This window comes from Asparagus officinalis, chromosome 1 (genome assembly GCF_001876935.1).
Source record: "Asparagus officinalis chromosome 1, Aspof.V1, whole genome shotgun sequence".
NCBI lineage: Eukaryota > Viridiplantae > Streptophyta > Magnoliopsida > Asparagales > Asparagaceae > Asparagus > Asparagus officinalis.
The window spans coordinates 122277075-122291688 of NC_033794.1; the positions used below are offsets into that span (position 1 = coordinate 122277075).

Here is a 14614-nt window from a genome sequence, read left to right on the forward strand (position 1 = left end):
GAGTGTCGTAGTGCACCAGCAGGAGCCCAGCAGGGCAAGGGTCCGAACCAGCAGTCGCAGCGACAGCAGGGCAGAGGTCAGGCCCAGCAGAACCGACTCGAGGCGCCGCCAGCAGCTCAGAGGACTGAGGGACAGATTCGGGCAGTTCAGGATGTTTCCCAGGGACAGATTATCCCATATTCTCCAGCGCCATCAGCAGAGTAGTCTTCAGCCACGGGCAGGGTATATGCAGTGGTTCCTCGTGATCATGGCGCCAGTGGAGCTGTAGTGGAGGGTACGTTCTTTGTGAACTCTCTTCCCGCCCGTATTCTTTTCGATTCGGGAGCTTCACATTCTTTCATCTCACATGCATTTATGACTAGACTCCAGCTCGTAGCTCAGCCCCTAGACACCCCTCTATCTGTTTCCACCCCTTTAGGTGAGGTATCGCTTCTGGAGAGCGTTTGTAGGAGGTGTACCGTCAGTCTAGACGAGGTTGCGTATGTCCGAGTTCGGTGTCATCCTTGGTATGGATTGGTTGTCTTCCTACCATGTTAGCATTGACTGCTTTGCGAAGACAGTCAAGTTGCGAGCGTCCGACGGGTCCGAGATGATTGTAGCCGCCTCTCAGGGCAACCGACTTGCGGAGTCATTTCTGGCATACATCGAGGAGGTGATGCGACGGGATCAGGGTGCTGAGTTATTAGAGACTAGAGTTGTCTCAGAGTATCAGGATGTCTTTCAGGACATACCTGGATTACCTCCGGTGAGAGAGGTGGAGTTCTGTATCGAGTTGCAGCCAGGCACAGCCCCGATATCCCGCGCACCCTATCGCATGGCACCAGCTGAGATGAGGGAGCTTCAGACCCAGTTGGATGAGTTGTTAGCTCAGGGTTTTATTCGCCGGAGTCATTCTCTGTGGGGCGCGCCGGTCCTCTTCGTGAAGAAGAAGGACGGTAGTATGAGATTATGCATAGATTATAGAGAGTTGAACAAGGTCACTAACCGGAATAGGTACCCACTACCTAGGATTGATGACTTGTTTGACCAGTTGCAGGGTGCGTAGTATTTCTCGCTCGAAGATTGATCTTCGTTCTGGCTATCATCAGTTGCGGGTTCGGGAGATGGATATTCCCAAGACCGCTTTTCTTACTCGATACGGATCTTTCGAGTTCTTGGTTATGCCTTTTGGGTTGACCAATGCACTCGCGGTATTCATGGACTTGATGAACCGGGTGTTCCGTCCCTTCTTAGATCAGTTCGTGATCGTTTTCATCGATGATATTCTCATTTACTCGAGGTCGGAGGCGGATCATGAGGAGCATCTACGGATAGCATTGAGGACTCTTCAGGAGCATCAGCTGTATGCTAAGTTCAGCAAGTGCGAGTTTTGGCTTTCAGAAGTTAGATTTCTTGGTCATGTCATCAGTCGAGAGGGTATAGCAGTGGACCCGGCTAAGGTCACGGCAGTCCTCGATTGGGAGCCACCGAAGACGGTGACAGAGATTCGCAGCTTTTTGGGCTTAGCTGGATATTATAGGAAGTTCATTCAGGACTTCTCGAAGATTTCGACGCCTATTACACACCTTACGAAGAAGGGTGTACAGTTCATATGGAGCATGGAGTGCCAGAAGGCCTTTGATATTTTGAGGCTAAGTTGACTACAGCGCTTGAAGTCATGGAGGCACTACTTATATGGAGTGCAGTTTGAGTTGTTTACAGACCATCAGAGTCTGAAGTACCTCTTTTCTCAGAAGGAACTCAATCAGAGGCAGAGGAGGTGGATTGAGTTTATCAAGGACTACGAGTTCGCGATTCAGTATCATCCAGGGAAGGCGAACGTCGTAGCAGATGCTTTGAGTAGGAAGCGTCGGCATCGGGTTGCGGCTTTGAGGTGTTCCTTGTACAGAGATCTTATCACTCTTAGCCAGTTTGATATTAAACCCGAGATTGGAGGAACCAGTGCATTCTTGGGAGCTATGTCAGTGCAGCCATCTTGGAGTGACAGGGTTGTCAGAGCTCAGTTGGAGGACTCTTGGATTCAAACCCGTAAGGGGGAGATTTCCAAAGAGCCTAAGGTGGACTGGACCATTGGAGCAGATGGAGGATTACGGATGAAGGGTAGATTGGTCATGCCAGCCAGTGCAGAGTTGAAGAGGGAGTTATTTGACGAGGCGCACCGTACTCGGTACACAGTACATCCAGGGACTACCAAGATGTACAAGGACCTGAAGAGGCATTTCTGGTGGAGTGGTATGCGGAGAGAGATTGCAGACTATGTGGCTAGATGTTTTACCTGTCAGCAGGTGAAGGCAGAGCATCAGAGACCGGCAGGGACACTGCAGCCTCTACCCATTCCAAAGTGGAAGTGGGCAAATATTTCCATGGATTTTATTGTGGGGTTGCCGAAGTCGAAGAAGGGGAATGATTCAGTTTGGGTGATAGTGGACCGGTTAACGAAGTCAGCACATTTTATTCCAGTGCGGACCACTTATACAGCCGAGACTTATGCGAGGATCTTCATTCGGGAGATAGTTCGACTTCACGGGGTCCCGGACACGATCGTGTCGGATCAAGGATCGGTTTTCACTTCACATTTTTGGAGGAGTTTCCAGGACTCATTTGGCAGCACGCTATCTTATAGCAGTGTATTTCACCCCCAGACGGATGGCCAGACGGAGAGGGTGAATCAGGTACTGGAGGACATGTTGCGGGCATGTGTCATTGACTTCCAAGGCAGCTGGGAGGATCATATTCCATTGGTAGAATTCGCTTATAACAACAGTTATCAAGCGACGATCGGCATGGCTCCGTATGAGGCATTGTACGGGAGACCCTGTAGATCACCGATATGTTGGGCAGAGCCAGAGGACAGCTTGATGCTTGGGCCAGAGCTTGTGAGGCAGACTACTGAGAAGGTAGCATTGATCAGAGAACGGATTCTAGCCGCTCAGAGCCGTCAGAAGAGTTATGCTGATAAGAGGCGAAGACCACTAGAGTTTCAGATTGGGGATTTGGTTATGCTGAAGGTATCGTCTATGAAAGGCGTGCAGCGATTCGGGAGGCGAGGGAAGCTTGCGCCGAGATACATTGGACCTTTCCAGATTTTGGAGCGTATTGGAGCGGTGTCATACAGACTAGATCTTCCAGCATCTATGTCTAGTGTGCACAATGTGTTCCACATCTCTATGCTCAAAAAGCACTTGCATGATGAGGAGCAGCAGCGAGTGTTGGATATACCAGAGATCGAGCTTCGGGATGATTTGTCTACTATTGAGATTCCAGTGTCTATTCTTGCTAGAGAGGACAAGAGACTCAGGAACAAGGTAATTCCATTGGTGAAAGTTCAGTGGAACCGAAGTGGAGTTGAGGAAGCTTCTTGGGAGCGCGAGGAGGACATGCGACGCGACTACCCACATTTGTTTGATCAGGTAAATAAATTTTCTGACAAGTACCTTATAATATGTTGATATCCTTGATTAGATATATTTAACACTAGAATGAGAATATCTTCGCCACATTCTTAATCTTTTGGAACACATGGTATATGTATGGGGGGTTCCTTGTTTGGATTTTTCACCCGATGTACTAGTTCCACTAGATTAGGGCTTGAGCGAGAATGTTATCATTTTGGACGGTTAAGTATAAATATCCATGTGCGCTCATCTAGAATTTTATATTTCGAGATGAGTATGATTTCCGAATTTCGAGGACGAAATTCTTTTAAGGGGGGAAGAATGTAGAACCCGGTAAATTTATTAATGAATATATTGAGTTATTAGTGGTAAACATTTCTTTTGAGATGAATAACTATATATATGTTAAATAAATGTGATAAATAGTGTTTGGGAGCCTAGCAAGAATTTCTATGTTAGAGAAATCAAGGGGATTGATCAGCATGTGATAGAAGGCATAGCAGGCAGTTGTTCTGCTGTGCGGTCGACCGCGATGTGCGCGGCCGGTTTTTAGCAATGGGGACGGTTTTCAGATGTAAAGATATGGGAACGGGTATATATAGCAAATGGTACGGTTTTCAATTTTGACCGTGCAAAAGCAAACCATCCAGATATATCACATTTTTTTAACCTGCAGTTTCAAAATTAAAAAGAACAAAACAAAATGAAAACTCCATGATTTATACATGCTCATGTCACAAACAAAGAAATGAAACTCCAAATTTTGCAAGCAAATTAACAACCAAACATAAGGAACAATTCATTGGATCATTACAATGAGTTTAGTACAAGTTTTTTCTTTTATCCAAAGTACATGACTAACATTCCTCTTTCATTAAAACAAAAAGTGTCTTCTGTTTAAATATCTCCATTGGTATACATAATTTGTAAATTGTCTGGATAGAGCTAATCTCACAGTAAGTGATCAAAAGCACGTGTGGAATAACCTGGTTCAGTCACCATCAGTTTTCCTGCATAAATTTAGATAAAAAGATAAAAATGAGATTATATTCATTGCAAGATTCAATCACTTGATTATATGCTTTAAAATTTTAAGTAAGCAGCTCTTAGTAGAAGTTTAAAGAATTGATGAAATGTTGCAGATATGTAAGGAAAAATAAATTTCTCCATTATCCAACACCTGTGTCATTGAGAGCATCTATTAATGTTTGTTTGTTCGACAATTATGACTTGTGTAGCTTAAACTAACCAATTATGGCAAACAAATGAATTGTAGCTTGAACTAACCAACACTTGTGCCATCTCTTTTGTTATGTATTGCCTGCTCTTGCATTGCTTTAATCATCTCCTTCATTTGTTTTTCTTCTTTGTCAAGTTACATGTTCATACGTATGTGAGCATTCTCATCAATTGGCTTCAAGTAATCCTCGACAGTGGCTTCCTGTAGATAAAAATAATAATATTACAATAGGGTGGGATTTTTATCAGCAATGGAGATTTTTCAAAAGATTTTAAACATGCATTTTTCGTAAGAATCTCAGAAAAGCTAAAAATAAAAAAAAAATTAATAAAAGGCCTGATAGAAGTATGTAACGACCAAGATGTATATTGGACTGAAGAATGTCTAGAAGTCATATTACTGACTTATCAACAGTATCGCAACATCAACAATCATGACTTCTAATAAATTCCAATCTAACTTTTGCGCGAAACTGTAGAAGTTTTTCCACTATCTAGCCAACTTTAATGATCTCATATGACCTTGATTGCAGTCGGTGTCTAAAATAAGGATATATGGTCTCAGACTGAAATATTTTGTTATCCACATTTTTATCTATCTTACAAAGCTGGTTACCCGGTCAACCATCTTTCTACAAAAACCTGGAAGTTTATCTAAACCTTTGGTGCGTAAAAGTGTTTTCTTCTCTGCCTTCCTACGCTACCATTTATTCAGCATCTGACATTTCAGCATATATTAACTCCACTACTGTGATGAATTAATAGTCAGTTGCAAAGCATACAAAATGCATACAATTATCCTTCTACCTATATCGTAGATACAGAACCTGGAAAGGACAGCATAGATATGTGAACATGTGTGGGTATGACAAATCTGCATCAAAGTATAAAAATGAAAATAAGGACTGTGGCGCGATATGCCTCAGAAGCAACAACAAAATTATTTAGGCTTATGTTTTTAATACATAGATATAGTTCTTCGTGATATTTTGTCACCATATCATATTTTATAAATACTACCAGTGATGAAAACAATAGCCTTTTTTAGTACTTTTAATCTTCCCATGAAGGCACTTATTCTTTCGCCTGAAATGTATGGTAAGTTTAATTTTGCTTCAAAATAAGCTACGGATCTAATATATTTATTATAAGGGTAGTTGTCATGAAGAAACAAAGAAAAATATAATCACAGTAAGTGCAAATTTGCAATGCATATCAAAGCAATATCCAGCAAGCGTCAAACATGCATATGAAAGGTATCAAATTCTTATGGGGTTAAGAATATGGTAAAATCCAAACAGGACACTAGAAAACTGTCCATACGCAATGAAGAGTCTTAAGAAGTTTGTGTCAGACACATGTTAGATACATCCAGAGAAGTATTTTCTTTTTCTATACAGTATTTATCTAAAACCATTTCTAGTACCTGCAGCATCACAACATCTCAGTCATTTATAGGTACACAGAAAAATTAATTGACTGTTGAGCATTTGGTAAAGCAAGAAGCATCTCCCATGCTAAAGGGTAACACTTAACAAGAATAGTTTGATGCATGACATGAATTTTCAAAAGCATGAGATTGTAAGCAAGTGTCCTACCTTGTGGGTAGAACTTAATGATCAGTGAATCCTTACTGGTCATAAGATTCTGATAAGCTTCTGGCAGTGCATTAGAACTGTACGTCAAAACAAATCCATAAATGATCCTTAAAGAAACATTGCATATAGTCATGAAAGTACTTAAAGTGACGTTAGACGGTTGAGGACTTTATTTCTAGATGTTGTAAAGGCTGTGTGCCTTATTTCCTTTACTCATACTTGTTGTATTTGGGATGTATTAAGAACTCCAGTTTGTTCATTTCAGATATTGACTTTTTATTCCTGTATGTTGGATGATGAAATACTATTTTTATCTCTATCATTTTCATCAGTTATCTCTTGTAGTATTTTTCACTTGCTTTGTATCTACACATGTTATTGACTCACTAGAGTGATAGAATTGTGATGGTGAAACATGTTATTGCACGGTGTGGTGCATGGCAGGTTTGACATTCTTGGTTTCACCTCGGACTGCAGCCTTGTGTGAACCCAGGGGCGTCACAATGCTGTTCTCATGGGTAATGATCACAGATGCCCTATTGGTGGTATTGGTACCATTCAGATTCAGATGAGTGACGGGATGATCCGGGAGTTGGCTGATGTGAGGTTCGTTCCTCAACTGAGGAAGAACATTATTTCACTTGGGGTATTAGAGGCATCAGGCTATATGGTGACCTTGGCGAATTCTCACTTGTAGGTCACATCGGGGTCCATGATTGTGATGAAGGGCGTCAGGAGGAGTAACTTATATTATTTGCTTGGGAGCACGGTGATTGATAGATCTCTGACGACTTCATTGGATTTGGCTAGACTGTGGCATTGGTTGGTGCTGGGATATATTGTTAGTTATACCGTGCACAGATTGTTGAGGAGTGCTATGACCTGCAGATTGAAGTCCTATGAGCACATTGGTATGAGCGAGAAGACCGAGGTGGAGTTCAGCACTTCTATCCATCGATTGAGAGGTCTTATTGGAGGTGTTCAGTCAGTCATTTGGGGGCTTTCCGAGGAGGCATCATCGGGAGGTAATCGTTATCTTGTTTCCTATGTTGGGGATTGTACTAGGCATATTTGGGTTGCAACCAAGTCCCGTTGGTATAAAGCCCTAGTAGTCCGCAACAGTTGGAGGAGGTGTATGGGCAGAAAGGTTACCAGTCATACTTATTCTAGTATGAGTCCTTTCTTGCATCGGTGCCGAGCTCATGGCAGTTGGAGACACTTTAGAGGAGAGGAGACAGTGGGGCGACGTGATGAGATGGCAGATTTAGTGGGCCGTTCTTTTCTGGAGGAGGATCGGCGTTGGTTGTCGAGCAGTGGATCTGGTATTCGGGCTTCGACACGATTGGGCTATCTTATGAGGTTGCCGACTGCTGCGTATAGAGTTGTTAGATCTGGTGGAGCTGTTTCAGATTTTGGTCGGCGTCGGATATTTGGCTACCCAGCACTTGGTCACATCGTTGATGTGAGATTGGATCCTATTGTGCATTTGGGATTCAGGAGTTCATTCGGCTATCAGTGGGGAGCTTCTGAGTTTGGTCTGAGCAGGTTTGTCACTTTGGACTCTCGGCAGGTGGAGAGTATTGATCAGATCAGAAGGATATCGCAGCGGGTGGAGGTTGATGCTACTCCACACCACGTACTCCAGGTCATTCTGCATTGGTTGGGATTCCAGCTGAGGTGGCACAGCGTGGGAGTCATTTATTTATGGGTGCAGATGATGAGGTAGTTGATTTGGATGCAGCTGATGGATATGTTTTGAATACGGCCATTGTTACATCTCAGGTGGAGGTGTTGGACTGTTTTCAGATTGGGGTCGTTGATGATGCTATCAGCCGCAGGTTGGATTGAGGGCTTTTGGAGGCCATTGGGTGAACTACGTGAAGGCTTGATTCCTTGGGCAAGAGGATACATAGGCAGTCTTTATGATGCAGCCGATTTGGTGAGCGACATCGACATTTGGGGTGAGTGTTCGCACTCCCATTTGGGTCTCAACAAGTGAGACATTTGGTGTAGTCGGTGTAGGCTCATTTCGATTTGGTGAGTAGACACAGTTGGTTTTGGGGTTGAGTGTTCACACTCCCGTTTGGATCTCGACGTATTGTGAATGGAGTCCGTTGTCATGAGTCCGTTGCCATGGCGTACTAGATGCAACAGTTGAGGTATTGGTTTGTTCGGTGTCGGCTCAGATTTGGGAAATCTTCGCCGAGGTGGAGATTTGAAGAGATGAGCTCAGGTTCAGATTTTGAGGCAAACAGGTTGGCGGTCGACCGGTCCGGTCGACCGCATTCGTGCACAGAAGCTACTGGGCATTTGGATCAGGGCCGGTCGACCGCCGCGGTCGACCGACGACTCTCTGGACATTGGAGCAAGCCGCTGGATGGAGGGCGGTCGACCGGGCCGGTCGACCGAGATGGATCGCGGTCGACCGTACCGGTCGACCGACGCTGCGGTTTTGAGTTGGGCCTGTTTTCAGACCCGCTTCGTTTTGGATTTGTATAAATACCCATTGGGTGTTTTTTAGGGTAAGAGCAAGGACGAATTTGAGCAGATTGAGAGAGTTTTCTTTGGGCTTCTATTCTAGGAGCAATTGGAGAGATTGAGAGTTGATTGTTGAGGGTTTATGAGAGATTTGTAACCCTAGTTTGTTCCTCTTGATTTCTAATAGTGAAAACTCCCCCCTCCTTGCCCCGTGGACGTAGGCATCTTGCCGAACCACGTAAAACTGGTGTTTGATTGTTTGTGCTATTGATTTGACATTGATGAAAAGGTTTGGAATAAAATGAATAGAACGGCGTGTGGTGTGATTAGGTCTTGCCTTACCCAAGACCTTAAATATGATGTGATGAATGAAACTTCGGCAAAGAAGATTTGGGAGGTCCTAGAGGGCAAATATTTGACGAAGAGCATCGAAAATCGTTTGCATTTGAAGAGGAGGCTTTATCGCTTCCAATTGAAGAAGGGGACATCCATTAGTGATCACATGAACCACTACACGAAGCTACTTGCAGATTTGGCGAATGTAGATGTCAAGGTTGAAGATGAGGACAAGGCATTGTTGTTATTGAGTTCCTTGCCCGACGAGGAATATGAGACCTTCGTCCTCACTCTTATTAATGGAAAGGCATCACTTTCGTATAGTGAGGTCACCGCAGCCCTTGTGAATTATCAACTTCGAAAGAAGGACAAGGAGACTTCCATCGAGCCGGTTGCTGGTGCATTGGTTGCAAGAGCTAGAAGTCCAAACCGTGGAAGAAGGTCGCAGTCTAGAGTGGGGCATCCTGCAGTTGGTAGGAATCAGTGTGCGTTTTGTAGAGAGGATGGACATTGGAAAGCTGAATGCCCAAAATTGCAAGCTGTGAAGAATAAAGGGAAAGCTATTCAAGCTTCAGAGGTGAATATTGCCAAGGCTAGTGGCGATATTTCAGATTCAGATTCTTCGGGCTATTCGTGCCCAGCTCTTCCGTCAGATGGTGTTGCCGACTCCACCGAGTGGATGTTGGATTTTGGTACTACTTACCACATATGCCCTAGAAGGGATTGGTTCTCCAGCTTTCAGGAGTTGGAAAGAGGGGATGTTGTTCTCATGGGTAATGATCACAGATGCCCTATTGGTGGTATTGGTACCGTTCAGATTCAGATGAGTGACGGGATGATCCGGGAGTTGTCTGATGTGAGGTTCGTTCCTCAACTGAGGAAGAACATCATTTCACTTGGGGTATTGGAGGCATCAGGCTATAGGGTGACCTTGGCGAATTCTCACTTGTAGGTCACATCGGGGTCCATGATTGTGATGAAGGGCGTCAGGAGGAGTAACTTATATTATTTGCTTGGGAGCACGGTGATTGATAGATCTCTGACGACTTCATTGGATTTGGCTAGACTGTGGCATTGGTTGGTGCTGGGATATATTGTTAGTTATACCGTGCACAGATTGTTGAGGAGTGCTATGACCTGCAGATTGAAGTCCTATGAGCACATTGGTATGAGCGAGAAGACCGAGGTGGAGTTCAGCACTTCTATCCATCGATCGAGAGGTCTTATTGGAGGTGTTCAGTCAGACATTTGGGGGCTTTCCGAGGAGGCATCATCGGGAGGTAATCGTTATCTTGTTTCCTATGTTGGGGATTGTACTAGGCATATTTGGGTTACAACCAAGTCCCGTTGGTATAAAGCCCTAGTAGTCCGCAACAGTTGGAGGAGGTGTATGGGCAGAAAGGTTACCAGTCATACTTATTCTAGTATGAGTCCTTTCTTGCATCGGTGCCGAGCTCATGGCAGTTGGAGACACTTTAGAGGAGAGGAGACAGTGGGGCGACGTGATGAGATGGCAGATTTAGTGGGCCGTTCTTTTCTGGAGGAGGATCGGCGTTGGTTGTCGAGCAGTGGATCTGGTATTCGGGCTTCGACACGATTGGGCTATCTTATGAGGTTGCCGACTGCTGCGTGTAGAGTTGTTAGATCTGGTAGAGCTGTTTCAGATTATGGTTGGCGTCGGATATTGGGCTACCCAGCACTTGGTCACACCGTGGATGTGAGATTGGATCCTATTGTGCATTTGGGATTCAGGAGTTCATTCGGCTATCAGTGGGGAGCTTCTGAGTTTGGTCTGAGCAGGTTTGTCACTTTGGACTCTCGGCAGGTGGAGAGTATTGATCAGATCAGAAGGATATCACAGCGGGTGGAGGTTGATGCTACTTCACATTGGGTGGGGATTTTCCCACGTACTCCAGGTCATTCTGCATTGGTTGGGATTCCAGCTGAGGTGACACAGCGTGGGAGTCATTTATTTATGGGTGCAGATGATGAGGTAGTTGTTTTGGATGCAGCTGGTGAATATGTTTTGGATACGGCCATTGGTACATCTCAGGTGGAGGTGTTGGACTGTTTTCAGATTGGGATCGTTGATGATGCTATCAGCCGCAGGTTGGATTGAGGGCTTTTGGAGGCCATTGGGTGAACTACGTGAAGGCTTGATTCCTTGGGCAAGAGGATACGTAGGCAGTCTCTATGATGCAGCCGATTTGGTGAGCGACATCGACATTTGGGGTGAGTGTTCGCACTCCCATTTGGGTCTCAGCAAGTGAGACATTTGGTGTAGTCGGTGTAGGCTCATTTCGATTTGGTGAGTAGACACAGTTGGTTTTGGGGTTGAGTGTTCGCACTCCCGTTTGGGTCTCGACGTGTTGTGGATGGGGTCCGTTGTCATGAGTCCGTTGCCATGGCATACTGGGTGCAACCCGCGATGGATCGCGGTCGACCGTACCGGTCGACCGACGCTGCGGTTTTGGGTTGGGTCTGTTTTCAGACCCGTTTCGTTTTGGATTTGTATAAATACCCTTTGGGTGTTTTTTAGGGTTAAGAGCAAGGACGAATTTGAGCAGATTGAGAGGGTTTTATTTGGGCTTCTATTCTAGGAGCAATTGGAGAGATTGAGAGTTGATTGTAGAGGGTTTATGAGAGATTTGTAACCCTAGTTTGTTCCTCTTGATTTCTAATAGTGAAAACTCCCCCCTCCTTGCCCCGTGGACGTAGGCATCTTGCCGAACCACGTAAAACTGGTGTTTGGTTGTTTGTGTTGTTGATTTTGGTTGGTTGTTTATCTTTCTTGGCGATTGTTTTGGTTTCTCAAGGCACAACAATTACATGTGACCTTACTGCTCAGTAATCATGCATCCAACATGGATCGTAGAACTTGGTTGAAGCCACACAAAAAAAAAACACACACACACACACAACCTTTTGTGCCTTCAGTTGATTAATCACCCTAAGGTTTTTTCATGTTTTCATATGTGTAGTTTATAATATCTCTCTCTTTGGTTAGTAGAAGCTAGGATATTGTTGAATTCCACTTCTACAGGAAAGGGCGACTGTTTCATGTATGACAAAATGGTGCAGTGTTGTAGTTGAATGAACTTTTGAGTGAAGGTATCCGGTGTTTGCTTTTGCATGTAGACATTGATCCATCTTCCATATTTACATTGGCTCGTTAAGGATATCTTTTGAGATTGTTTGTATGTTGATTTCCTTCTCCCCGTATTCAATACATTTTTTGGTATTATCGTGCAAATGACTACCAATTGTTAGGGGATCTAGTGAACTCTTATGTTTTACTTAGATAGCAAATGGCAACTTGTATGGGTTGCTTGGATAACCAAGGGTGACTTGTATAAATTTTCTTCAGGAATCACTGTGGGTTTAAGAAATTGGCTTCGCATCACTTTTGCCGTTGATCTGTCCTCTCTTAGTGTCGGACTAGACCGATTGAAATCCTTCTGCCTCAGACATGCGAGACTGAAACAGTAAAGTAGAAGCAGCAGCACAGGTGGATGTAATTGGGTCCCTCTTTTTGGTTCACTTGTCTCAGTATGTGCAGTATGCACTTCATGCTAAAAATAAAGTTGTAGATTTATGAAGAAGGCATGTAAACATGCATCACGTAAATTCAAATTACTTTGCAGGAAGAAAGTTTCCATCTTTAAAGTTGACTAGTACGAAATAAATTATTCAGCTTTCTTCTGGAAATATTTATGCCTCTGGCTAGCAAATCCTCCTGGCAATAGAAAATACATAAGAGTTTGCCAAGAGTGAACAATGAACTGAGCGAAACATTAATTCATGGTTAATTGCTGCTCTGAGATGTTTCGATACTTGAATGTTTATATTTGTTTCAGCCATACAGATTTTGAGTTATGTGTGCACCATAACAAGCTTCGTATGGTTGTTACATGAACATGTCGTGGCAGGTTATTTTCATAATGAGGCAAAGCTGACTTGTATGATTATTGATGTGCATGATTTGCTACAAGGAGGTGAATTTCGCTGAATCTAATTTAAGCATTCAGAGCAGTTAATGACGGACTAATCAGAAATCTAACAACGGAGCATAGGGGTCGCCAGCCTGACAGTAACCATAGGTACAATGTGCACACAGGCGAAAGGGCGCGTGAATTTTCTGGTGGTGGATATACCATTCATCTTGAGCATCCTGGTAGATATGTGCCACGAATTATTTCTCCCTGCCACCGGATAATGCAGTTAGCGACCTTCAAAAGTTGTTGAAGAAGATGTTGCTTGGTAGGCAGGAGATGGAGAACCAAGGAATGAGTTAGCGACCTTCAAAAGTTGTTGAAGAAGATGTTGCTTGGTAGGCAGGAGATGGAGAACCAAGGAATGTTTTCGCTTATATTTTGTTCAGAGTAAGAAGATGTTGCTTGGTAGGCAGGAGATGGAGAACCAAGGAATGTTTTCGCTTATATTTTGTTCAGAGTAATCTTCATCAACGTTTACTAGTTGCTATAAAAGAATCATGTATTACTGCCAAACATGGTGTCGGACATAGATATGTCCATGAATCCGGCCTCTGCTTCCGCTGGATCTTCCCATGTTAAGAGCCGGCCACCTGAAGACATATCTTGGCAACCCTTCCGTCTTGTTATTACACTTGGTATGAGTCTTCAAACAAATAGATTTGGGATTGTGAGAAATTGGATTGTGAGAAATTGGAATTAGTTCAACTTAAAACTAATTCACATAAAAACTAGTCTATTCTAATCTCAAGTTAAACGTAGCTAGTCCAAAACTAAACCAGGCTAGTTTTTTAGTTGCCAGACCTACCATTAGTTACCCCTCAAGTTCCAACCACCACCATACATTTAATTACTATATATCCAGAAACGGATCCATCCAAAGTCATTGTCATCTCTCAAAAATCATTGCATTCAAATAAATTCTATCGATCAATAACGTCCCTCTTTCATCTCTAAATTGGTCCCCTCCGTGACCTGTACAATTCAGTAGAGCCAAACGAAGAAACGGGAAAAATATATAGTTGGCACGATGTCGCAATCTGCAAGCTAATCCTCAAAAGCTTTGTTTGTGCAACGGAAAGCATAGAAAAAAAAGTATATAATAAGCTCTACGTGCCCTTTTCTTCGCACTTGGGGAGCAAAAGCTCATTTTGGTAGCATTTTGATTCATTACAGCCTCACTCGTCGCTGTCTCGGCGAGTTAGAGGGGCCATGTGCCCGTCGTGCTTAATACAGCGAACAGCCGTTACGAGTTAAAACTGTGACCAGCTGGAGTTCGATTAATTCCGGTATCAATGAATTTAAACGCTCTGAGTCCAAAGTAAAAGCTTGCAGAACCCTTCCCAGTTCCCAGGGTTCATGCTTCTGTTGCCAAACACATTAATTGCTTTCATTAGTAACATTAACTTCTTAACTATAAGTAACAATAATTATGTCATCCACCCGAATCTGAGGACCCAATCTCATTTTATTGAGACCCGGCACATGACTCTCGTCTTACTGACCCCACGAGGTTTGGTTCGCAGCCACCAGAGGAGTTATAGGGTCTGACAATTTCTTTTTTCTGTTTGGTTGG

The 14614-nt window shown here is 43.7% G+C and overlaps 1 protein-coding gene across 1 annotated transcript in view; it reads left to right on the top strand.

The window, feature by feature from the left end:
• The window catches only part of LOC109840848 (nicotianamine aminotransferase A-like), a 24599-nt gene extending 11918 nt beyond the window's left edge, over positions 1-12681 (top strand). The window contains exon 5 of the mRNA XM_020409645.1: positions 12414-12681. Within this exon, the coding sequence (XP_020265234.1) occupies positions 12414-12535 (122 nt within the window). The 3' untranslated portion in view covers positions 12536-12681. The remainder of the gene's footprint in view (positions 1-12413) is intronic.